The sequence below is a fragment of the Primulina huaijiensis genome, chromosome 13 (genome assembly GCF_012295235.1).
Source record: "Primulina huaijiensis isolate GDHJ02 chromosome 13, ASM1229523v2, whole genome shotgun sequence".
Taxonomy (NCBI): Eukaryota; Viridiplantae; Streptophyta; class Magnoliopsida; order Lamiales; family Gesneriaceae; genus Primulina; species Primulina huaijiensis.
In genome coordinates, this window is record NC_133318.1 from 11789212 (window position 1) to 11816642 (window position 27431).

General features: G+C 36.8%; 3 protein-coding genes across 3 annotated transcripts; 1 reads left to right on the forward strand and 2 right to left on the reverse strand.

The window, feature by feature from the left end:
* Nucleotides 1-12336: 12336 nt before the first annotated feature.
* LOC140991025 (uncharacterized) lies at nt 12337-13137 on the forward strand. The gene has a single exon (XM_073460928.1). It carries the CDS (start codon nt 12418-12420, stop codon nt 12880-12882), a length of 465 nt encoding a protein of 154 aa, XP_073317029.1. The 5' UTR covers nt 12337-12417; the 3' UTR covers nt 12883-13137.
* A 4310-nt stretch (nt 13138-17447) lies between these two features.
* On the reverse strand, nt 17448-19171 carry LOC140956305 (uncharacterized). Its single transcript, XM_073413019.1, has 3 exons — nt 18505-19171; nt 18284-18402; nt 17448-18171 (listed from the first exon to the last, which is right to left on the reverse strand). Exons 1-3 carry the CDS (start codon nt 18857-18859, stop codon nt 17698-17700), a joined length of 948 nt encoding a protein of 315 aa, XP_073269120.1. The 5' UTR covers nt 18860-19171; the 3' UTR covers nt 17448-17697.
* Nucleotides 19172-19174: 3 nt separating this feature from the next.
* LOC140956306 (uncharacterized) lies at nt 19175-21190 on the reverse strand. Its single transcript, XM_073413020.1, has 2 exons — nt 21046-21190; nt 19175-20352 (listed from the first exon to the last, which is right to left on the reverse strand). Exon 2 carries the CDS (start codon nt 20097-20099, stop codon nt 19329-19331), a length of 771 nt encoding a protein of 256 aa, XP_073269121.1. The 5' UTR covers nt 20100-20352; nt 21046-21190; the 3' UTR covers nt 19175-19328.
* Between the last annotated feature and the right edge of the window lie 6241 nt (nt 21191-27431).

The following is a 27431-nucleotide window of genomic DNA, read 5'->3' on the forward strand; positions in this document are numbered from 1 at the left end:
TAGACTTCAAGATCAAACCTCTGAATTTCAGCTTGTAGAGGTTTCTTCACTGACAAGTGGGCCAAGACTATCCATTTCCTACTCAAAGCGTCCGCAACTACATTAGCTTTTTCGGGATGATAGCTAATGTCGCAGTCACAGTCCTTTAAAAGTGCTAGCCATCTTCTTTGTCTCATGTTTAGCTTTTTTTGGGTGAAAAAATACTTGAGGCTTTTGTGGTCAGTAAAGATCTTGCATTTCTCACCGTATAAGTAGTGCCTCCAAATTTTAAGTGTGAATACGACTGCTGCAAGCTCAAGGTCATGCGTTGGATAATTTTTCTCGTTGGTTTTCAACTGTCTAGACACATACTCTATGACTCAATCGTGTTGCATGAGCACTGCGCCAAGTCCAAGTTTCGAAGCGTTGGTAAATAACACATAATCCCCTTGTTCTGTCTTCATAGCTAGAACTAACGGGGTAGTGAATGCTTGCTTCAATTGGTCAAAGCTATTTTGACACTCCGATCCCCAAAAAAATTTCCCATTCTTCTTCATCAAAGATGTCAATGGCACTGCAATGGTCGAAAAACCCTTCATGAACTTGTGATAGTAGCCAGCTAAATCCAAGAAACTGCGGATTTTCGTTACACTTTTAGGCACTTGCCACTCTTTCGCTGACTCGAACTTAGAAGGGTCGACTTCTATTCCTTCTCTCGAAATGATGTGGCATAAGAATGCCACTCTCTCAAGCCAAAACTCGCACTTACTGAACTTTTCATATAATTTCTGATCTCATAAAACTTGCAAGGTCATCTTCAAATGATGATCATGCTCCTCTTGGCTCTTGGAATAGATCAAAATTTTATCAATGAAGACAATAATAAACTGATCGAGGTACGGTTGAAATACGCGATTCATGATATCCATGAAGATTGCCGAAGCATAAGTAAGTCCAAACGACACCACTAAAAACTCAAAATGCCCATAAAGCGTTCTGAAAGCCGTCTTATGCAGATCCGCCTCTTTCACTCTCAATTGGTGATGTATAAACTGAAGATCTGTCTTTGAAAACACCGAAGCTCCTTGCAGTTCATCAAACAAATCCTTGATTCGGGGTAATGGATATTTATTCTTCACTGTCACCCTATTCAACTCCCTATAATCGATACACATTATCATAGTCCCATCTTTTTTTCACAAACAGCACTGGCGCGCCCCATGGAGAGAAACTAGAGCGAATAAATCCCTTGTCTAGAAGCTCTTGAATTTGGTCCTTTGATTCTTTCATCTCAGTATTTAATTTATCATGCAGTTAGTAGGAATTTTCGAAAATGAGCTTTTTAAGGTATTTTTACGCATCAAGTCATATTTTCAACCGGTATTAATTTTTTAACAAAACGGGAGACTTTTTGAGGGTTCGAGAAATATTTTCAAAAACGTACCTAAACGAAATATTTTTCGAGAAGGTTATTGCTTCTAATGGGCCTATTTTAAAATATTTTGGGCCTAGACTCCAACTTATCCTCATTAATTTTAATTATGGCCCATTATGCACTTGTTTTTTATCAAACCCTACCCTCCCCAAAACCTAACCTCTCCTAACCTCACACTCGGCCGCCCTTCTCAAAGTTCCAGCAGCTTCTCATGACATTCCAGCAGCTTCTCGTTACATTCTAGCAGCAACCTTGCTAGGTTTTCTCAAGAATTTTTCATAGGAACTCTTCTTCGTCCCTCCAGTGTCCGTTCTACGCAATTGTTGTTGAGTTTTCGAGCGTAAATACGCAAAGGCATGCCCTATGCCACGTTTTTCTCATCATTCATGTCAATATATGTCTATTTGTGTGTTTATGCTTGAGAAGCATAGGATTTATCATTTTATGTGCATATGGATCGAGATTTCATGGAAAATACATCACTTTTCCTCATGTAAACTCACGTTTTTGGCTTGTATGCTAGGGGTCTGCCAGGTCTCGACTTCTAAGGGCTGTGTCATGTTAAGATCAAAGGTGGTTAGGTGTGTAGATCGGTTTTGGGATCGAATCATGCAAGGGCCGATGGGCTTGTCTAGTGCTAGGGCTTGATACGGCTAGATCGGATTTAAGGGGCGGGAGCAGCATGCATGGGCTCGGTCCAGGTCATGGTTCAGACCCTGGTGGGTTTGTGTCAAGGCTGGGAAGGGTCCATGAGCAACTAGACGCAAGGTTGGAGTCGATGCGAGGGTTATGTGGAAAGTTAGGTTGTTTCATGGATGAACCAAGCGATCCGACGTGTAGAGGTTGTAGGCATGGGATTGTTTAGTCCAGGAGGGGGCTCATGGCTTGGTAATGGTCTTAGGTGAGTTGTCTAAGGGCTGGTCACGTTGGCTCCGGGCCTAGGGTCGAGATTTGGGAGCTAGGTGCACTATGGTTCGAATGTTATGACGCGCAGAAAATTCCAGCAGCTGGTTGAGAGTTTTTGAGGGTCTTAGGTGGTCTGGAATAAGTGATTTAAGGGCTGGTCATGTGTGGTTAAATCATGGTTTAAGTTTGGAAAGATTTGGTTGAGTTTGGGATTAATTCGGATAAACCGGGACCCCAGTCCAAGTTTTAAAACAAATTATAGAAATTAATGCATGGGCTCGAGTTTACGTCTAGGAAATGGTTATAAATATTTTTTGAGGTGTTTTAATAAGTTCGGTTTGCTTTAGGTCGAAATTTTGAGGTCCACGGGTAAAATGGTCAATTAGGGTTTCTAGGGTCAAAATGGTCATTTTGTACCCAAGTCGAGCTAGCAGTCCTGGCAGTGCCCTGATAACCGAAATTGCATGTCTAAAATGTATATGTTTAATATAAATATGAATTTTTATGATAATACGGGAAAATACGTTGTATGCTTGGTTTTTAGAAAATGTACGTATATGCATGAATTTTATAAGTGATGAATACGTTGACATGTTTTTGAAGGAGGTGAGTTAGTTGTGACTAATACAAACACGAACACGAACATGTAAGGCCAAGGCTCAGTGGATGGGTAAAAATGTCACTGGGTAACTCGGTTATACATAGATGAATCCATCGACTTAGAACTGATACGAAAGTTACAACTAATGATCTGAATTCAATAAAAAAAATGAACACGTATACGATTACACGATGAGATATGATTTTAATATGTTTATGTTACGTTATGTTTAAGTTCACACTTTTAAGGATCACGAAGTTTACTTTAACTACAGTATTTTTCACTTTTGCATGCTATGTATATGTATTTGTTGTAACGGTTCAGGTGTGTTGGGTCTTTAGCCTCACTAGGTGTGATTGATGCAGGTGAACATGATGATGTGGAGACTGGAGGTGCTGAAGACTGAGTAGGCGGAGCTGGGAGTGCGCACGATAACCCGAGGACCTTGCATCCTTCCGCACTTTATGTTTATGAGTCAGGGGTAAAACAATGTTCTATATTTTTTGCATCTTTTCATATGTTGATGATTTTGACAAATGTTGAATTCTTTCAAAACAGTAGACTAGGAGTAGATGATATTTAGATTTTGTTAACTGCAGTTATTTTTATTCAGTGGATTAAAATCCATGATTGACTGCTTTTATTGCATGCATGTGTTTGAGTATTTTCGAAAAGAGCTTTCAAAAAAAAATCTACTAGTATTTTAATAGTAGATGTTATAGTTGTTATCAGAGCAATGGTTTTTGTAAAGGGTTGTGCCACCGCCAGCTTCAGAAGCTCAGTCTTCAAGCTACAAGTCTGTAAGTTTACATGTTTTAAATGCTTTTAATGCTATCACCTGCATGTCTACATGATTTATGTTATACAATACATGTTTAGCTGTTTATTTGTTTTGGAGATTAAATGTTTGAAAACTAGATTGAATTGCATGATGTGTTAAGTTTAGAATTTTGACTATATTCAGATATTACTCATCCCAAGATATCTCCCAGTACTGACAGGCAGGATGATAATCCTGGAGGTGACAGATGCTTTCCACCACCACCGCCAAGCGGTCCCGCTACCCGAGTTCTAGAGGGTATTTTGCGACTGATGGAGCAGGCTCAGCAGGCTCTGAGACCCAGACTGATATTTATGAGTAGTTCAGATGGCTCAACCCAAAGGAGTTTGGGGACACTACTGATCCATTTGTGACAGAGGGTTGGATTCGGTCACTGGAGTTGAAATTTAGACATGAGAGATGGGGACCAAGTCAGATGTGCCATATATATGCTGATGGATGATGCATTTTTTTGGTGGAAGGGAGCAGCATATGGAGTGGATTTGGATACCCTCACTTGGAATCAGTCCAAGGACATCTTCTACAACAAATATTTTCCGCCTGACGTCAGGGGATGCCTGACACGAGAGTTAATGAGTATCCTACAGGGAGAATTATCTTTTGCTGAGTTTATCAGGAGGTTCGATCGAGGCTGCCACTTTGTGCCCCTTATTGCGAGAGATGCAGCTGAGAAGCTGAGGCATTTCATGGATGGCCTCAGACTCACCATACGCTGAGATGTCATGTTGGTGAGGCCGGCTACTTACAATGTTGCCCCTGCTTGTGCTTTTCAGGCATAGCAGGCCTTAAGGGATATTGACGTGGAGATGCAGCGGAGGAGGCATCAAGTCCAGCAGAGTTCTCATCCTCAGAAGAAGCAGTTTATAGGACCACCTAGGAATCAGGGGCAGCTGAAGCCCTAGGGACAGTTCAGTAGACCAGGGCAGCAGACCGCAGGCCCCAGGTGCTTCTAAATCGGAGGAGAGACAGCCCTGCAAGCAGTGCAACCGTTTCATTATGGTAAGTGTATGTGGGGGACATTCAAGTGCTTCATCTGCAAGGATGAGGGCCACAAAGCTGCAGACTACCCTAGGAACAAGGCAAACAAAGGCGACGCCAAACGCGACTCTGATCATCGGTAACATTCTTGTTTAAAACTTTTATTTATCACCTTGATTGCATGGACTGTTAATTTGGTTGAGTAAATTATATTTGGGATCGAGAACTTAGGATAAAATAGGTTGCATGATTTCATAGGTGGGATTAAGGGTTGAATTGACTTAATTAAGAATCATAGGGGTTAAATTACAATAACCGAAAGTATAGGGGCTAAAGGGCAAAATCCGGAATTTTTGAAAATTCAGGGACTAAATTGAAAATTTTAAAAAAAATTAGGGTTTATTTTCCAAATTCTCGATAAATGGGGCATGTTTTCTCATTTTCTTGAATTTTAGGGATCAAAATAATTATTTTCGAGATTTTAGAGCCTAAACTGATTAAATTCGAATTTTATTGGGGCTAGAATGCAAATTTTCGAGAAATAAAGGACCAATTTGAAGAAAATTTGAAACTTTAGGGTCGAATTGCAATTTTCGAAAACTATTAGGGTCTAATGGTGTAATTTTTGAGGAATTACTAGGACTAAAATGGAGATTTTTGAGAATTTTGGGTAATTAACGATAGAAATTCCTTAAGTTTCATTACGACGGGATTTGATGGTATGTTTTGTCGCAGGAAGGATATTTATTTCAGGTGTAGCCACATATGCACTGCTAGATTCCGGAGCTACACATTCCTTTATATGCGAGACTTTTGTCAAGCGACTGGGGATCGTACCAGAGCCCATAGATTTGGGTTTCAGAGTTTCGATTCCTTTTGACAATCATACGTTTACATCGAGGATAGTAAGGAATCTGGAGCTTCGTTTACAGAAGAATGCTGTTCAGGAAGACCTGATTGTGCTACCGATGCCTGAGTTTGACATCATTCTGGGTATGGACTGGCTTTCGTCAAATGGAGCTTCGATAGATTTTCGACAGAGGTTAGTATCTGTTCGACCATCCAGAAGGAAGTCTTTTATTTTTGAGGCAGCAAGGAACAAGCAGATGTCGCACATCATTTCTTATATCAGTGCAAGGAAACTGATGAAGAGAGGATGCCAAGCATTTCTGGCGAGTATTATGACAGTGTCTGAGCTAGTCAGTCAGAGGCTAGAGGATGTCGAGGTGGTCAGGGATTTCCTCAGTGTCTTTTCGTAGGATGTTTTAGGCATTCCATCAGACCGAGATGTGTACTTCTCTATTGAGTTGATGCTGGGTACAGTGCCGATTTCTAAGGCACCCTATCATCTAGCACCTGTAGAGATGAAAGAGTTGAAGTATCGGATTCAGGACTTGCTCGACAAGGGTTTCATTCACCCGAGTTTTTCACCATGGGGCCCACCCGTACTATTTGTGAAGAACAAAGACGACATCATGTCACTCTACATCAATTACAGAAAACTGAACAGAGTCACAGTCAAGAACAAGTATCATCTGCCTAGGATCGAAGACTTATTTGATCAGCTTCAGGGAGCAACAGTGTTTTCGAAGATAGATCTTCGATCAAGATATCACCAGCTGAAGATGAGAGAGTCTGATGTGCACAAGACGGCTTTCAGGACGTGTTATGGGCGCTATGAGTTTATGGTGATGCTCTTCGGACTGATTAACAAACCAGCGATATTCATGGATCTCATTAATCGCGTGTTTCAACCGTATTTGGCTTAGTTCGTCATAGTTTTCATAGACGACATTCTGATCTATTCAAAGAGCAGAGAGGAGCACAGTCGGCACTTGAGGACCGCGCTATAGACTTTGCAGGACAGACAGTTGTATGCCAAGTTCAGCAAGTGTGAGTTCTATCTAGAAAGAGTGGCGTTCTTGGGCCACATCATATCACGAGATGGAGTCGAGGTTGATCCTAGCAAGGTCGAGGCAGTCAGAGATTGGTCAGTGCCTAAGAGTGTGATCGATATCCGTAGTTTCTTTGGATTGGCTGGGTACTATAGGAAGTTTATTAAGGCCTTCTCTTCTATTGTGGTGCCCATGACCGCTTTGATGAAGAAGAATGCCAAATTTCTTTGGGGATCAGAGTGCTAGGAAAGTTTTGATAAGCTGAAGCAAGCATTGACTTCAGCGCTAGTTCTAGCTATGCCATCAGGGCAAGTGGAGTATGTGCTATATACAGATGCTTCGAAGCTCAGTTTGGGCGCAGTTCTTATGCAGCATGATAGAGTGATAGTGTAGCGCCCTTACCCGAGCCACTACTAAACATACTAATAAGCCTGCAACATTAAAACTTAATAACAACAATTAAACAGCTGAAACCAAATAACTTAATCATCTTACAACTCAAACGAAAACAGAACAAATAACAGAAGTCTTAAACATTAATACAACCATATTGAAAACATAATTCTGAACGAGAAAACAATAAACCACATAAAACCTCCACTGGATCACCACCGAAAACCCAACTGCTCTAGCCACTACCCTGGTCGTCCGAACCGTCCAACCTAAGATCTGCCCCATGGAATGGGGTGCCCAAGATGAAAACAAAGACGTGAGTGAAAATCGCCCAATACGAGAATGTACGAGTATACAAACTGATATGATGCATGCGAAATGCAATATGCTCGGATATCAATGATCAAGTCAAGAATCTCATGCTCAGTCTAGAGACGACTGAGTGTGTAGTCTCTGATCTGCCCTAGGCATGTTTTGGCTCTCACACTCATCATCAAGACGTGGACCTAAAATGTCCAGGTCATCAGAGCCCGTGGGTCCCATCGAACATTGTAGCTCTCGATGCCCCATCGTCCACAATACAGAATAGGGCTGAGCGGCCCCAACAAACGAGGTATATCTCAAAAGATATCATGCTCAACATGATATGTCATGCATAATATGCCAAAACAGTAAAACATGTATCATGCAACACATAAATATGCAGCATATAAGTGTGTATACTACGCTTGGATATCTCAGTCAGTACATCACGTACCTCACTAGAACAATCTGACAGAAAGCTCTTAACCTAGACAATACCAACAATATGAAATCACTATCAATCAGATCCTGAATTACCAAACATGCTTCAAAGTTCTTCCTAAAGGCTTTAGGATTATACCTGCGTCCGTCGTCAGCCCGCTGATGATGTCTCGATCTCAGTTCATCGACCCTCCCTCGAGTCGACATTAGCTCCGAAACTTCTCGATAACAAAGTGCCCTAGAAACTAGCTAGAAAACCTAAGGTATAAGGCTAGAAATCTCTCTGAAAGATGCAGTGTAGGAAACAAAAAAATTCAACTTCCATTTATAGGCTGCATCCGGACTATTTCAGAAAATCCGAATCAATCTTATCTGCCACGTGTCAAATTCTCATTTGTCTAATGGATTTCTCGAGATAACGTAATCTGAAGTAGATCGGGTTATCCATTTAAAATTCGGTGGATCCCGACAACTTGATCTCGAATTATCAATTCCTTAATAATACTTAATTAACAACTATTTAATTATCTCTTAATTAATACTTCATTCAAAATAAAGATTCGGGTTATTACAGATAGCCTACTCATCCAAACAGTTGAAGGTTCATGAAAAGAATTATCCGACTCATGACCACGAGGTAGCAGCAGTAGTATTCGTTCTGAAGATTTGGAGGCACTATCTGTATGGGGAGAAGTGCAAGATTTTCACAGATCACAAAAGTTTGAAGTACTTCTTCACACAGAAAGAGCAGAATATGAGACAACGGAGATGGTTAGAGCTAGTGAAGGACTATGACTACGACATTAGCTACCATCCGGGTAAGGATAATGTGGTCGCAGATGCCTTGAGCAGGAAAAATGCAGTGTTGTCAGCTCAGAGACCCTTGTAGACAGAGATTCAGAGGTTTGAGTTTGCAGTTTATGCTAGGGGCGATGCTCCTAATCTTTCTACCCTGATAGTGCAATCGACACTGAGAGACATGATTCGAGCAGGGCAGTTATTTGATGAGCAATTACAGAAGTGTAGGCAGAGGGACGAGTCTAAGGGCCTGAGGTTGTATTCAGTTGAGGATGGCATAGTCAGATATCGTGACCGACTGTGAGTTCCTAGCGTTGATTCCTTAAGAGCAGATATTATGAGGGAAGCCCACAGCACCCCGTACTCCATTCACCCAGGGAGTACGAAGATGTATAATGATCTACAGTATTTGTACTGGTGGCCGGGCATGAAGCGAGATATTTTGCGTTTCGTGTCTGAGTGTTTGACGTGTCAGCAGGTTAAGACAGAGCATCAGAGACTTGCAGGAAAGCTGAGACCGCTCTCTATTCCCGAGTGGAAATTAGAGAACATCACCATGGATTTCGTGACAGAGCTACTGAGGACAGTTGGAAGGTTTAATGTCATTTGGGTGATAGTTGATCGGCTTACCAAGTCAGCACATTTTCTACCGATCAAGAAGACTTTCACCATGACTCAGTACACAGAGCTATATATCAGAGAGATAGTCAGACTGTATGGGATTCCAGTGTCCATCGTGTCAGACAGAGATCCGAGATTCACGTCTACATTCTGGAAGAGTCTGCATCAGGCATTAGGTATTAAGTTTCTATACAGAACCTTCCATCCTCAGACTGACGGTCAGTCAGAGAGGGTGATTCAGATCTTGGAAGACCTACTCAGAGCTTGTGTATATGTTTAATATGAATATGAATTTTTATGATAATACAGGAAAAAATACGTTGTATGCTTGGTTTTAAGAAAATGTACGTATATGCATGAATTTTATAAGTGATGAATATGATGACATGTTTTTGAAGGAGGTGAGTTGGTTGTGACGAATAAGAACATGAACACGAACATGTAAGGCCAAGGCTCAGTGATGGGTAAAACTGTCGCTGATGTCCCCGCCGTCGGGTACCACTGTTATACGTATATGGATCCATCGACTTAGAGCTGATACGAAAGTCACAACTAATTATTTGAATTCAATAAAGAAAATGAACATGTATACGATTACACGATGAGATATGATTTGAATATGTTTATTCTTTAGAGCTGATACGAAATTTAAAACCAATTATCTAAATTCAATAAAAGAAAATGAACACGTATACGATTACACGATGAGATATGATTTGAATATTTTTATGTTAAGTTATGTTTAAGTTCACGTTTTTAAGGATCATGAAGTTTATTTTAATTACAGTACTTTTCACTGTTGCACGCTATGTATATGTATTTGTTATAACGGTTCAGGTGTGTTGAATCTTTAGAATCACTAGGTGTGATTGATGCAGGTGAGCATGATGAATGTGGAGACTGCAGGCGCTGAAGGCTGAGTAGGCGAAGCTGGGAGTGCGCACGATAACTCGAGGACCTTGCATCCTTCCGCACTTTATGTTTATGAGTCAAGGGTGAAACAATGTTTTATATGTTTTGCATCTTTTCATATATTGATGATTTTGACAAGTGTTGAATTCTTTCAAAACAGTAGACTAGGAGTTGATGATATTTAGATTTATTTAATTGCAGTTATTTTTAATCAGTGGTTGAATGACTTTTTAAAATGCACGATTGACTGATTTTATTGCTTGCATGTGTGTGAGTATTTTTGAGAAGAGCTTTCAAAAAAGTAAAAAAAATAAATAAAAAATTCTAGTAGTATTTTAGTAGTAGATGTTACATGTGGACTCTTCCCTCCTTCCCAAGTCACCCTCCAGCCTGCCTAGGGATCCTTCCACGACTGCACCAGACCCTGTTGAGCCAACCTCTTACCGGCCCTAACCCTTATGCGTAGCCCCTCGCCCAAACTCCCATGGCCGAGCCTTAACCCTCATGAAACCCTAGGTCGCGGCCCTTCACCATGCACAGCCCTCACATGCTCGTCTAGCCCTCGTGTTGCCCCTTAAACGACACTTTTCCTAGCCCTTAATCATCCTATATTGGCAGCATGTCCCTTAGAATTCATAACGTTCACAAACGAATCGTAAAATCATCCAAACTTTGACAAATATCATCAAAACGTTAATCGAATTGTATTCAAATATTTTTCATGCTGAAATACGTAAAACTTGCATATTATGATTTGAATGGTGCATCAAAAAAGTTTAGAAAATTGCCTTTGTGTTTAAAATGCTCAAATATACGATCGTTGGCGTGAGTGGCGAAGAGAGACAAACGAGCGACGAACGACCTTGAATTTTCCTCTTGAAATTTTCGAAAATTTGTGTCTGAAGTGTGTGTATGTTTCGGCTGAATGGGAGTTTCAAGGCCTTAGATTTCCTTATAATAATTCGAAAATTTTATATGTAAAAGGGTTGGGGTTTTGGGATTTTTGTTTAGGAATAATTGAGCACTTCAATCATATGTAAATTAGGTCCATTAAGACCTATTTTAATTGAAAAATAAAAATTTACAAAATTTGTTTCCACAAATAATAAATTTTTTGGGCCTTTAAAATTCATACGTTTAACTAAAACGACTTCTCGGATAAAATCGAGCTCATCTCGTAAAATAATTTGGGCTCCAGCATTTTTAAAAATGTTTAATCATATTATTAAGCCTAAAAAATATTTATCGAAAAATATTTTATTTTGATATTCTCTGGTCTCCTTTCCCCAGCCTATTATCGAATATTCAGATAAAATTTTAAGTTTTCATGAAATCATACAATTAGACCTTCAATCATATACTAAGTATCATTCAAGCATTTAAAATCAATTAAATAAAGCAATTCAACAATTTAAATCATTTGTATGCATGCGTTTTACGTGGATTGACTTTTGGACATTACACATACAATCATAAAATATTTATTATGAATTTATTACAAAAATATTAATAGTATTAATAAATTTACTAAATAAAATAAAACACAATGAATGGCCATACATGGTCAATTTACAATATAAAGAGAAAATTTTAAAATAGTCTTTTATAGAACACTATAATCAAATTTGACCTTATAAAATAAATTAATTAGGATTCTAAGTATGTTAAAAATTCAAAACATATCCTTGCATAAAAAAATATGTTGTTTAACATTTGTACTTTCTTATAATGTTGCACGAACATAAATATAAATTATAATATTATATGTAATATTAAATTTACCATATTTATAGTGTAATTATAAACTATTTTTTAAAAAACACTTATAAATTTTTTTTTACAAAAGTTATTAAAAAATTTATTTTGCATATGTATTAAGTACGTTTGTTGCTTGAATAAAAGCTAAAACAATTTTCCCCTTAGTTCTGAATTACATATCACAATATTAAAAAAAAAAAACAACAAATATTTTAAAATAAAATTATTAGAATAATAAGAAAAATATATATTATCTGCATGCACGCACATTGTATAGGATTGTTATATTTTCATAAACCACTTTCTGATGCTATAATTTTGTAATTTCTGAATAATTTTATATAATTTTTTTAAAAAAGCCCAAAACAATACATACCGGTAAAAAAAAAAAAAGCCTATTGACTTCTATAATCATGAAAAAAAGAATTGTAGAAAATAATGGCAGATTAGTCCAAATGAATTCACCATTTGCTTGTTGGTGTGACCTGTTGTGAGTCCTCAAAGCTAATAACAACACATTTTCTCCGTTACCTCTCTTTGGTTTGCAACCCTCAAAATGGCGATTTCCACACTCCAGAAACTCGCCTCCCGAATCACCAAAGCACCTTCTCTCTACATTTCCTCGGGCTCCGCCATCACTCGATTTTCCTCTTCCGCGAAAGTTTCCGATCGAATCGTTAAACTCTCAGCTATCGACCCCGACGGCAACAAGCGGGAAGTCGTGGGGCTGTCGGGTCAAACCCTGCTCAAGGCGTTGGCCAACCAAGGTTTGATCGACCCGGATTCCCACCGCCTCGAGGAGATCGACGCCTGTTCCGCCGAGTGCGAGGTCCACATCGCTCAGGAGTGGCTTGAGAAACTGCCACCTCCCTCGTACGATGAGCAGTACGTGTTGAGGAGAAGCTCTAGGAATCGAGTTTTGAACAAGCACTCGAGGCTCGGATGCCAGGTGGTTCTGTCGCCGGAGCTGCAGGGAATGGTTGTTGCTGTTCCTGAACCCAAGCCGTGGGACATTCCGTGATTTTTTACCCTGACGCCTGTGAAGTCAGTTGTAAGCTTTTCATTTAATTTAAAATAATAAATATGCTGATGTTTTATTCGGATATTTGATCATGATGATTACTATGATTACCCGGGATCGGGTTTATTGTAATTTCTCAAGGTTTGATTCTATCCCATGTCTCTTATACTTTTATCAAACAAATTATCTAGTTACCCTGATTCTGTGATTGACTTGGATGGAAATAATTTTCACCTCTTTTGCGTGTGTTTGTTATTGATTTGATTTTTCTTAGTATATTGGTATAGTTCTGTGCCAGAGGATAAAATGTGACAATGAGAGCTCATTGGAATTTTGTTATTTTCTCTAATTTAGACCTCTGTGCCTGCATGTTGGTAGGTTATTCAAAGGTTTGGGGTTATAATATTGTCTTAGGTTGATTTACTGAGTGTGTGCGCGTGAAAGTGTAGTTGAGGAACAGTTTATTACTTACTACTTGGTGTACTTTCTGCTGAAATAGTGAAAACTTTTACATCGGGTGTGTTTTAGACTCCTAATAGGGTTTCTATGTTTAGGAAAACTAGGAAAAGGGTGCATCGTGTTTGTAGATTACGAATATGATTACCTGATATGGTTAGTAGATTTAGTTGTTGGCTAGGTATGTTTCACATCGCCGGCAAATGAAAGCTTTTCTGGAAAACTTGAAACCCCTGTATTCCTTATCGATGCAGGGAATAATGTTTTGTTATGCATTGCTATGAGTTACTGAATGATTGTTGTATGGGGTGGGGTCCGGAACCCTAAGGTTATAAGCGTTTATCTCTTCAAATAATGTTGGCAGTGACAGTTTTTATCAGTGACCAAGAAATTAAAGTGATTAGTTCATATATGGAACTATAAAATTTCCAAGTATTTGTGTTAATGAATAATCTATATATTAATCTAACTTTTCAAGTGGCTAAAAGATTTGTTATTGGAACAACTGCTAACTTGATTGCCAGATAAATTCATGGCTTTGTTCAATGAATTCTTGTTTCTTTAGTCAGCTTATTGCCTTTTATTTTAAAGGCATTTGGATTTTTGGTATTTTTTGGGTTTTTCCATTTCATGTGAATGGACATTGGAATATTGGATGATGTATGATATGAGCTTATGGACCATTTCATATGTTAAACGGATGGTGTATATATAGCATGATGATTTTGTCCCACATTGAGAAATAAAGTGAAAATGAGTGAACTTATACTGAATTACACTTTATGAAGGTAAAATATTAGTTTGTTAAGAGGCTCTCAAGCGCGCACTTGCGCAGGGGTATACACGTCAAGGGCTCGATTTGCACCGGAAAAGCTTGACTTGTGTGAGTGCGCGACCCGCGCGCGTCGAATGTTGGACCGGTTGAGACCAAAATCAGTCTTCTACCCTAACCGAACTTTTGCTAAAAAAAAATTTTCATGGAAAATAAATAAACAAAATCAAATCATTTCCTCTTCTTTTGTGTACACCTTTTTGCATGGCTGAGGCTCTTCGTATGCTGAGGCTTTCTGCATGGCTTTGAGTCCTTTGGCATGGCTGAGTTAATAGTAGACACTTATTGGTGTCTTCTCATGTGCCATCGGTCATGGAAGAGGAGAAGGATGCCCATACGCCTATGAGTAATCGCCTGACCTCCACAACCTATGCAACACCACAGCCTTGCTCTTGCCCTTTTCTTACTTGTTCCGTTCGTTCTGCAATAGTTTCAAACTCCTTCGTGATAAATTTGAGCTGTCGTTTAAGTTCGACGGTGTAGTAATTTGGTGCTAAGTTACTACAAGCCTAGCTTTTGTATCTTAGAAAAAAGTTTTCCATCGTGATCAACGAAGTACTTACCGGAGGGGACGAATCCGTTTTAATGAGAATGTAACATTTTACAGGCCTCTGTTTTTGTAACTGGTTTCGTTTCTGCATCATATTATTTGTTCCTTCATATCAACCGGCGTGGCCGTGCTATCCATCTCTTCCGGTCTTCCTGGCAATCCAACCATTCTGTCTGTATATTTATAAATTCAAATTATGCAATTACTTTATTTACCATACCTCGTTTTCAATTTTCATATCGGTTGATATTTATCTTGACATATGTTGTCTAACAAAGGTTTGAGACTTGGAGCTACATTTTTCTCTCTTTTCACAAACATGCTGAAAAGGATAAACAAAATGCAAAAAACAAGAGGTGTTTTTTCGTGATTGCAAACAACTTGGAAAGGCGGAGCTGAAGTATCACATCCCATCTCCGTCTATTAAAAATAACTCAAAACAATAAATCTTTTAGGCTCAGGCTGTTAGGCAGAAAGATACTATATTCCATGATTATAAATATTTTCTTCACGTATTGTTTGTTTAGTCGTTCAGCAGTACCTTTGGTATCCAAATTTTTAAATGGATATGGTTTTGTTCCTTCTATTGAGCCTGAAAATGATCAAATAACTAATGGTGTTTTGTTCAACACTAGTTTGCATTGTGATGGGTAATGGTTCTGTTGATATGTTAAGTCCGAGAGAGTTAAGTTTTAGTAGATAACGAGTGAGGTGAGATGATATGACAATGTCTGGACTCTGGACTCTATTGTTGGTTATTCAATGTTGAATAAAATTATGAACGACTGCTGCTTTTTCCCACATAAAAATAAGATACCAAAAAAAATTAAAAAATCCAAGTCATTATACCCTTGATCTGGACATTCCTTCATTGCCAGTGAAGAGTAACTAAAAGAATTTCAGGCAGTTTGGACAGAAGACCATACATATTCTAACCTTTTTAGGGTTTTCCATTTTCAAATCTAAACTTCAATAAAACTCGAAAATTACTCCTCGATTTTATTTGACCCACCTTTTTCGCTTATTCTTGATATTGAGTCCTTGAAGATCTATAAATTACATAGATATTTTCTGTATTTTTCTTTCTTCTGGTGGAGGCAATTGGAAATGAAATTATTAGATCTTTGGTTAATTTTTGGAGCAAAACTGGTGATGGATCTTGTTTTGAACTCACCAATGACTTGGGCAGACCAAGGAGCCATCTACTTCTCTCGTCGGCTATGTTGAAAGCTGCTTGTCCACCGGAGTTTGTTCGCCCAGTGATATGAGATGTTGGTGTTAGTTGTTCCACATCGGTTAGATAAAATATCTGAGAGTTGTATATATGGGATTGGACAATCCTCCCCTTTTGAGTTAGCTTTTGGGGTTGAGTTAGGTCCAAGTTCCAATCTTAACAGTTGAGATGAATCGATTTGTTTGAATTTCTTTTTTGTTAAAGGAATTAGCGTCGTGTAGCTAGGGCCAGTGTTCTATGTCGGATTGAAGGGCATTTTTAATATTTGACCTTGTAATTCAGGTTAATGTGGAATCGTTGATTTAATTACATAAATTTCTACCCTTCCATCCCTGATGTGACGATCCATCAATGTTACCATTCAAGGGATGAGGAGAATCCAGCTTTTATCCAATCTAACAAACGTGAGCTAGTTATATATAGTTTCTATTAGAGTAGATGTCCTGTAAGCCAACTGTTGGCTAGGAAATTTATTGACTCAGTTGTAACAAACAATCTTTATTTTAATATAATTCATTATTTCATGGTTTGTTATTTCTTTATCTGTATACTCATGTGATCAACATAGATAAATACCTTGATTATATTTTAGTACAAATGAATCGTAATTCGATGTTGAAACTCATTTGTAAACGCTGTATAATCTAAATTCGTTCCTAGTCTATTCAGCCGCCTAAAACATGGATAAAGGTCGCTTAAGCTCGAGACTAGCATCTGTGATGTTGTGTACCGCGTTTCTTGGTAATAACATAGAGATGCCCAAAGACTAGCATATGTGATGTTGTGTACCGCGTTCCTTGGTAATAAGATAGAGATGTCCAAACATGCAGATGTGTAGTCATAATATGATTATATCGAACTACCCTCCCTTGAACTTTCCAAGTGGTTATCATTCATTGAGAGGATAAGTCCTTTGTTATGATTGTACACCATTAGTCCTTAAGACCCGGGACAACACTAAGTCTCTATATGCTAGGGCTGTGCTTTGACTCGTTTACCGATTCCAGGAGAGTCATCAGGTGGCGAGATTGGGTACAGTTGCGACACATATAGGAGTCAGTGCATTGTAGTCGAGAATTCACCACTCACCTACGTATGTGGATATCCTATGTGATCTGATTAAATAATATTACATGGAATCTCTGGCCAGAGTATGAGATGTACGTTAGAGAATGAGTTCTCCAATTGTACATGTAATGCCACTATTTATTCTCAAATAGTGTCACATAGTTGTCGAATTCTTATGCAACCCTCGATGAACCAATGGTTCCAGATTCGATCGGGATATATGAGATGAAGGGACCGTACTGTACGTTAATCATAACCGACTGGTTCTTGTAGACACTATCAGTGATACCTAGGAAATCATGGGACGATGTTTCTAGACGCTCTTACCATGATTCGATGAGTTTAATCGGAAATATGATTTCTCATGATCAATTGTTGATACATAGAATGAGGCAAATTAGGGTAAATCCGAATAAAAGATTATGTCATGAACATAGTTGTTAAGGGCGCAAGGCGCACCGAGGCGCACAAGGGCTCTGGAGCCTGAGGCGCAAGGCGCAAGGCGAAGAGCGCGCCTTACCAAAGCAAGGCGCACATTTTTAATTTTTTTAAAAAATATATTTATCTTAGAAATTAGAATAATATATTAAAATATGAAATAATTAAGTCACAATGTCACACAAAACAACAAATAATTAATAAGTTCATAATAATAAGTAACACGATTAAAAATTTTCAATCATCCAAATCAAGTTCATCTTCTTCCATTGAATTATCAGAGTCCCTAGAACTTTCGGACTTGTATTCTTCTTGATCTTCACCATTTTCTTGATCGACATCAATTTCTTCTTCCTCTTCATCCAAAAGATGCGAAATTGGCCTTTTTCTGGTTGTTTTGGTTGTAGATGCCCTTACCTCGTTTGAAGAAGACGAAGCACGAGATCTAAAACCATAAATCGGTTCACCAACCCTAGACGCTCGGCCTACATCACCCCATGTCAAATCATCACCATCCCCAAAGACTAGATTATTTTCTTCATTGTCCAATCCTCCCATCAACCATTCATTGCTATCATCGATATCATCCAATGAAATAGGATCAATTTTGTTGCGCAAATCATATCGACTTTTCAATGCCCTGTTATATTTAATGAAGAATATATCATTCAAACACTTCTGCGCCAACCTGTTTCTTCTTTTCGAATGAAGCTGCAAAAATTTTAAAATACATCAATCCTGCATAAATTGTTCAAAATAATAATTATAATTAATATGTCAAGACTCAAGAATATCTATACAATGTTAAAATTTAAATACTTACATATTGAAACATACTCCAGTTTTGCTCACAACCAGAAGCACTGAACGTAAGGCTGAGAATTCTCACAGCAAAATCTTGCAATTGTGGGGTTGTAGAACCATAAGCCAACCACCATTCAGCTGTGAAATGAGATAAACAAATTTTCAAAATTCAAATACTTCAAGTTTTCAACAATATGTTATGATCTTGATTCCTTGAGATAAAAAACAAGAATTAATTACCTGGTGATAATTTATTTCTATGTCTAATAGCCATAGAACCGCCAAAAAGCCCATCAGCATTTTTATATTTTGAGAGTTGATATGTGATTTTATCTTGAAGGTCAACATCTTCACACATCTTTTCAACACACTCGTACAACCCCTTCATAACTTCAGCATCTTTTTCTATCTCAAGATTCATATATAAGAATTCCGGGTTCAAAAAGTAACCAGCTGCATGCAAATGCTTATGAAGCTGATCCGTCCACCTTTTATCAATGATTTCAAAAATCTTTTGGTGCTTCTCTTCATTGTTGTTGAAAGCCAAAGCAATAGCCTCCTTAGCTCGATCCATAGCCTCGTATATATATCCCATCGCAGGTTTTTTTCACCATCAACTAATCGAAGCACTTTAATAATTGGGCCACCAAATTTAATGGCATAAACAACATGATTCCAAAACGAAGGCATCAATATAATCTCTGTTGCACGTTTACCTTCTACCTCCTTCGCAAATCGACTCGTGTTCCACTTTTCTGAAGTGAACATCTTTCTTAAATTCACCTTCTGTTTTTGAAACCTTTTTAATGTCAGAAAAGCAGTGGCAAAACGAGTTTTCCAGCCCTAACCATTTCTCTTTGACCTGTGAATTCTCTCATCATGTTCAAGACTTGTGGCCTATTATATTTCATAAACTTTCTTCAGTACAGGAATTTTGAACAAATCTTCAAGCATTAAATCCAAACAATGGGCAGCACATGGAGTCCAGAATATGTGTGGAAATCTTATCGTCAAATACTTCCCTGCATATTAAAGATTTATGTTATTGCTTATAAGTAACAAATCTAATATTTATTAGAAAGTAATATCTTGAATTCACATTTCATATCTGCTGAAATATTTGCAGAGGCATTATCTGTAACCAGTTGAACAACATTCTTTGGACCAATTTGCTCCACATACTTTTCAAGTAAGTCAAACAACTTGAGACCGGTATGAGAAAAGCCGGAGACATCCACAGATTCCAAAAATACTGTCCCTCTTGGACCGTTCACCAAAAAATTAATCAAAGTTCTATTTTTTCCATCAGTCCATCTGTCAGCCATTAACGAGCATTCATATTTTTTATAGTCTTCCTCGTACTCTTTCAAAAGAATTTTCGTACTTTGTATTTTTTTATTTAAATACGTTACCCTAACTTCATGGTAACTTGGAGGCTTCCAATCATGAGTACAGTAAGATGCAGCTCTACAAAATTCCTTAAAGCTATCATACTTTACAGCATTGAACGGAATACTTGCATCGTACATCCATTTGACAAAATATTGCACCACAGAGTCTCTCACTTTTTTCTGACTTTCATCATATTTCTTCGAATCTTTTGCTCCTTTTGGCTTTCCTTGACTCACAACTTGATCCATATTGTTGACAAAGAAATAATCAAGAGGACCAACAGTTTTTTTCTTTTGACTTGAGAAAACAGGGGGGATGGTGGCGGAACTCGCTTTTGAACTAAATATTGGTTGTTTCCTTTTTCGAGGGATTGGAACCACATCATCATCTTCCAAAATTTCCAATTGCTCATCAAATTCATCAAAACTAGGATTTATGTCCATTTGCTGCTTGATTTCTTTTTTTTTTTATATGTAAACTTGAATTTCAGTTCTAACATGCTCAGGACATTTTGGACATGCTTTGGCATTTCGGTGGCCTCCAGCAAGATGTTGCTTGAGACGACAAATTCCTCCGTTGAGAATTTTGTCACAAAAAACACATTGCACGGAATTAGTGTCTTTTGGATTGATTAATTTCCCATAATTCCAGCCAAGATCTTTGCGATTCTCCAAATTTCCAGAGACAGACATTATCCTGGAGAAAATATTGCAACATATTATATCAATAATTCGGTATATATACTATAACATAATTTAATAAACCATTCAGAGCCAAATATTTGATATTTACAGTTTACTCACTTAATATTCATCCAAATTTAGTTATCTTTTCAAGGCTTTACATGAAATAACAAAAAAATCACTGAAATAAAAATATTAAAAGATATTAAAGGCAGTGGCATCCCTGGTTTGTGTAGATATGTTATTGTAGTGTTATTATTGTGGTAAAGACGGTCCAATTGGTCTGATATGATTGATAATGTGTCCCACTGTCCCTTCTCTTTAGCTATGGTTTCATGGATTTAAGACATGTGTAGCTCTGTAGCTTTATCTAATAATAACATGTGGCTTTTGTCTCTTCCTATTGCTACGTTTAATGAGTGTACTCCATACCTCCACAGGTCAAATATGTCGGTATAATTTAAGTTATTGAACTTTTAAAATTCAAATATCAGTGAAATATATTTTTTAAATTTCATTTTTGTACGAATTATATATTTTTTTGTTTGATGGAGTTTATATATTTAAACATGAAATTTACGTAAATTATTTTAGTAAATAAAAATAAAAAGATGTGCTTGCATGATATAAAATTTGGGAGAGTAGCTTAAAAAAGTAAAAATAAATAATAAGATATTGACAAGACGACAACATCAAGAAACGATACCTGAGCTTCTTCAATAAATAGTTATTGGCCGCCCTTCTCTTATTCACGCTCACGTTGTTGGCTTTTGTTGCAGTGTGCACACTGCTCTTGTCGGCTGTCACTGTTATTTAATTTGTGAATGGGCTGATAGGGTTTGGGCTTGGGGTTGGATTGGGCTTTCTACATGTTAAGTTGCTATTTAAAAAAAAAAACAGAGATGAAATTCTCTATTACTGAATTTAAAAAAAAAAAAAAGCAATCTTAGAGGCGTGCCCGAGAGCCCTTCTAAGGCAAGCCCAGGCGTGTGAATCGTTGCGCCTGGGGTGGAACAGCCCCAGGCGCAACACCCACGCCTGGTAGCGCCTCTCGTCTCTGACAACTATGGTCCTGAATCACAAAGAGTTGTGAACCAATGACTAGTTATATCTTTGAACCATTGAGGGTCACAAAAGTACTTGATCATTTTGTTCCCGTTTAAAGAATAAATACAAGTAGTTGAATTTATACAAAATTATGATATAGTAAATTCAAAGAGTTGAATTTATGATAATTAAATTTTGAGAAAATAAATTCAAGGAGTTGAATTTATGAGATAGTAAATTTAAGAAGTTGAATTTATGAATTTATAAAATTTGGAGAGAATAAACTCAAGGAGTTGAATTTATAAGATTTGAGAATTTAAATTATTAAACTCAAAAGTTGAGTTTATTAAATATTAAATTAAATATATTGAGAAATATGTTTAATGGGCTTGTAGGAATACAAACCCAACATGCTAAACGATTAAAATTCTTAATGGACTTTGATTAATTAATTAAACGAGTTGAACTAGTCTAATTAATTAATCAAGCCCATTAATATTAATTAAGAGGCTCAAATATTATATTATGGTAATTAGGTCATGAAGGCTTTATTTAAGTGGCAGACTTAAACCCTTGCCTCCACAAGACACCATATTTTCGAAAATCCTCCTCTCTTTCTCTCGAAATTTTCGGCCTCCATCATAGAAAGTTTGGTTTGAGCCGCCTCTCGTTTTTAATCTCCAACGAAAAATCCTTCTATACTTTCTAGTGCAAGTTGGAAGAGGAACAAGTGATCCAGTCGTGGACCGGATTAAGAGATTGAAGAAAGAAGATTTGAAGAACGTACGTTTTGATTTATAACAAGAGCTACGTTCGCTTATACCGACGTAGTTGGAGCCAAATGAAAATTTTTCACTAAAGGTAAAAGTTTTAAACATCCTATGTATGTTTGTTCATTAAAACCATACGAGTGCTCAAACAAATATTTTGATTGTCAAAATAAAATAAAAATTTTAAAACTTCCGCTGCGTTTGGGTATGAGAAAAACCGAGATTTAACAGTTTCAACATCATGGAATTGGATGTTACACTATTATAGTACAGGATGCTTCTGAACCTTGATTTAGCTAAGGTGGTGCGGATGTGGTGCAGCTGAAGCTTTGGTTTGAAGGATAGTTTTGATATAACTCTCTCTTGTAATGATTGGATTATCATGTACATGTCAAAAGGATTGCTTAATGTGTTTTTACATTGTCGTGTCTAGCATACATCGTCGATGATTAAGTGTGTGTATATGATATGAGAGAGAGTACGTGCTCCTGTAGTCTATGATCTGAGATCGAAATTGTCGGGTAAATCAAGTACATGAGCTGTTGGAGAGGTTGATGAAGCTGTATGTATATGCTCTTCTACGTGGTATGTGCGATATGCCTTCGTCTAAGAAAACCCTCGTGTAATTGGTTTCGACAATTTGATATGTTTATATACTAAAATTGAACTAACCGAAGTTATATTTGAGTTAATAGAGCTGATCCAAAATTTTCATAACCATCTGACTCTAATTAAATAAATCAAAAAATTTTCCCCATGATCGAACTTTTGATACTAATCGATTTGAAATATGTATATAAAACAAATTTTATTCCTAATCTCATCTTAGACATTCGATTTATTTGAGATATTTGAGGAAATGATCTTTGATAAAATTTCATTTTTCTTAGAAAAATGCCCTTCAAATGCACATCGGATGATCTTTTTGAAAAAATATATATTTAACTAGACTTGGCCACGGTTCAGGTCCTTTGTTCAATGGGTCGGTTAATCGGGTCAACTTGTGTAATCCGGAATCATGACTGTAACCGACTTTAGGCAGATCGGTTACGGTTTTAGCATTTAAAACCCGTCAATCCGTGGAGTTGGTATTATTAATTTTAAAAATATTAGTGATTGAGCCTTGAAAGAAAGAACAAAGCAGAAGAAGTCTTTGAGTAAGGTATGGACATCTACTAACCGCAAAAAATAGAGAAAATTATGACGATTTATATATATTTTAAAATATTTATTAATTAACAAATAATATTTTTTTTTTATAAAAAATTGACACCGGGTCCATGACCCGACTATAGCCATTTAAGGGTTGGGATTTTCCCACCATAACTCGCCGAGTTCGACCTGGACTCAGACCGCCCGTGATCAAGTTTACATTTGACCAATGTTATTTGGCTAGTTATCCTCTATATATTCCATGGGAAAAAAAATATAAATCGTCGATACGTCTAATCGTTAGAATTGATTTGTGGTCGAAGTGTAGCAAATTATTGTTTCAAAATGAATAACGTGTAGTCCAATTTGCCAAGTGGGCTGGCTAACATTTTTTTGGATGGCCCAAAATATAGCCCAATGTCATGTTATGGTGCCCTACCCCAAATTCCTCTATATATCATATACATGGAGACCTAATTACTCGATTTTCAGCCTTCTTCCAAATCTTCATGGGTGAGCAGCTCTTCTCTTAGCACACGCAAGTCAGCTTCTTGACTGGATCTGCACGAAAAGCACCGATCCAGCCAATTATAATTTTCAAACTTGCCATACTAAGTTTCCGGAATCACTCGCCTGAATCTGATTGCACTGATTATTCAGGCCCTTGTTCTTCCGGAACATTCTTTATGACCTTTTTGTTTTCTGTTTTCTGTTTTCCGGCGAACGCACTCTGTCCCAGAACCGCGCGTTCGAATGTTCTGAGGCAATTTCTACGTTTGCTAAATCAAGTGAACTTTTCCAATTTACTCGTCCATTTGTTCGCTTGATCATTTTGGGCACATGGTTGGATTACATTTTCGTTTTCACATGTTCCTAAATTGATGATAATTTTACTTTTTATTTTTATTTTTGTTACAGATTACAGATACTCTGTCCCGCACGAAACGAACATGTTCATATTCAAATATTGGAAATTGGAATTATTTAATTTCGCTGAGATGGTTTAATCAAATTATTTTACATTCTATTTTAAAACTTGATTTTTGAATTTTAATTTTCTTTCCTTTCAAAAATAATTGTATCATTGTAAATTTTGACGATTCCATGTCTAAATATTTATTAAAGAAATGTTACTTACAAAATAAAATTTGTACAATAATTTTTAAAATATAAAAATGCATTACAAAATTTTATTTATCAAAATTTTTTCATTATATATTCAATATAAAAAATTATGGTATAATGGTAAAATTTCATGACATAATTGTTTTAATATTATTGTATGATATATTGAATAAAAAAAAAAGTAGACCCGCGCGTGAACTCACCGCATTACTCTATTTATTATATATTATAATATAGATTAAGTTATTATGTGTGTTGAATTGATTCCAACACTTGAAATTTTGGTTTAAATAATTCACATCGTTTTTTATAACCTGGTTTGGATTTTAATTAACTAAAATTCATTTATATTAATAAAGAAAAATATATATTCTAATGATAGAGGTTATGATGTTCAATTGTTAGTTCAAACAAATTAATAAAAGATAAGACATTATTGTAAGTTACAAAATATATTTGATATTAACTAAAATAATTTGGTTTCTTTATGGAGATTCAAAATCGACCTATGCTCATGCTCTCGACCCGAGACGAACTTGAAACCACGAACAGAGTGCTAGAAGCGCGTCGGGATCTTCAAATCTCAAATAAAATTTTTGAATGGTTGTGTGATACAATTATTTATTAATATTTGCGGAAAAATTTAAAATTTTTTTATTAAATAATTTATTAAAAGTATAACTCTTAAAATAAAATAACAGTCACCACTAATACTAAAATAAAATTAATTTTAAAACTCCACTATTTAAAATAAATCACCAACATCCAAAATCGACTAATCTAATTTAAAAATAGTCTAACAAAACCATAAATTTATTTTGCTTGTTACCAATAATAATCGATAAAAAATCAAAGCAAATAGTTAAAAACGTGCGTGATAATATAACTTAAACTACAAGGTTCTCGGGTTTGCACTGGCTTGAGCGTGCTCATTGGTTACCGTCTCATTCTCCTCAACTACATTATTTGCATCGATCAAATCTAGTGAGTCTAATGACTCAGCATGCATAAATCGTAAATAATGAAAAATACGTAATAAAAATCCATGCAATTTAAACTTAACTTGTATGTAAAATGTTATAAGCATAAATATGCATAACGCGACTTTCCAGCATAAAAAATTTCATAAAAATCATAAAATCATATTTTCATACTCGACATGCATAATTGTAAACGTAAATAATTTTGCGTAGAATTTTGTTCAATACAAGTGACCCATACACATAAATCATTTGATTAAATTAAACCGCAGTACTGGACCGATAGGGATCACCACAACTCTTGGATTGAATGTCTGCTTCCTAACATAACATAATCCTCCGAAGAGGTTGTAGAGGTCCTCAGACACGTTCTCCGACTTCCAAGACCGTAACATAATTTGGCCACAAGACAAATCGTATAGCTCAAAAATAATTATTTTGCACGTGATACATATTTACGAAAATCGTGGACTTCGTTGGAACACCTTGGACATACTGCCATAACCTCATAAATTAACCAAACAAACATAGTCCCAAAGATGCACTCGAATGCGTACGATTCACGGATTAAATAAAATGGCTTACGACTTACCGAACGACTCGGGACTCGAACCATACTTAGCCAACACCCTAACCTACTGTCCAAGAGCCTAAACTATTCCCGAACCATGTTTGAACCACTTAAAAACTTGAACAACAGCCCATCCAAGAAAAACAGCCCATGAGATGTACTATGACCCGAATACGCTTCTCACGACTTCACGCCTAAACCAACCTGAACCGGACCCGAACCATACCATAGACTCGATCCTTATACATCCCATGAGACCTTGGTCCACCCCTTTCCGGCTCAGACCCACAACCCAAGCCTCCAACAAGCCAAAACCGTGACAGCTCCTTCATGAGACCCCATCGGCGCAGCTTTCATGTTTCCCTTCCAATTGAAACGTCTACTAATTTTTTTTTTTAAAAAAACTAATTACAAAATAAACATTTTTATGCATGCATGCGATAAAAACTGAAATTTACACATTTTAAAATACAATTATTCAACTATTAGTAAAAACACTATAGTAGAAAAATGCGACAAAACGTCAAACCCTAGACGGTCGAACATCGTGATTCAAATGCCACAAATGATTTTCTAAGAATTGTTCTATCATGAAATGATTTGATTTTTGCTTTATAAATCCTTGAACTCTCATACGCATCATTTCTGAGTTCATCAAGTTCATTAAATTACAATTTGCGCAATTTGTTGGCATCATTCATGCTTGAATTAAAAGTTTTGATCGCCCAATAATCTTTATATTCCAATTCCACAGGCAAATGACAATGTTTTCCGTAAACCAGAGAGACTTGTTCAATTATGTTTTAAAAGTTGTTCGATATGCTCAAAGCACATCATTAAGTCTCAGAGACCAATCTTTTCTATTTGGGTTAACAGTTTTTTCCAAAATTTTCTTTATCTCCCTATTAGCTAATTAAACTTGTCCATTTGTTTGAGGATGATAAGAAATAGTTACTTTGTGAGTAATACCATATTTTTCATTAATGAAGTAAATGGTTTATTTACAAAGTGAGTTCTCCCATCACTTATCTGAACGGAGATCGGTTACGGTTCCCGGAAGCGCAACGGAAATTGTTTTACAACAAGAAACCGAGCACCCTAAACCATAGTGTTTAGCAAATATCATAAAACACAAAAATGACATTCATACTGTGTTTAGTAATTTACCTATCAATCACAAGGATTGATTATGGCTCCAACTTAGTTGTCAAATAACTAAGTTCTTGAATGGATGACCCAATCTACAAGCTTCCCTTTTGCTCTTGGACTCTTTTCTTCAAATTAGGTCCACCACTAACAAAGTAGAACCACTCTAATTTTGCACTAGAAAAATTAGAGCATTTTTCATTGAGAAGTGTATATTTTTCTCAAACAAAAATGAAGAAAAATTGAGAGGATAGGATATGAAAATTTCGGCCATCTAGCATGTGTAGGAGAGAAGGATTTT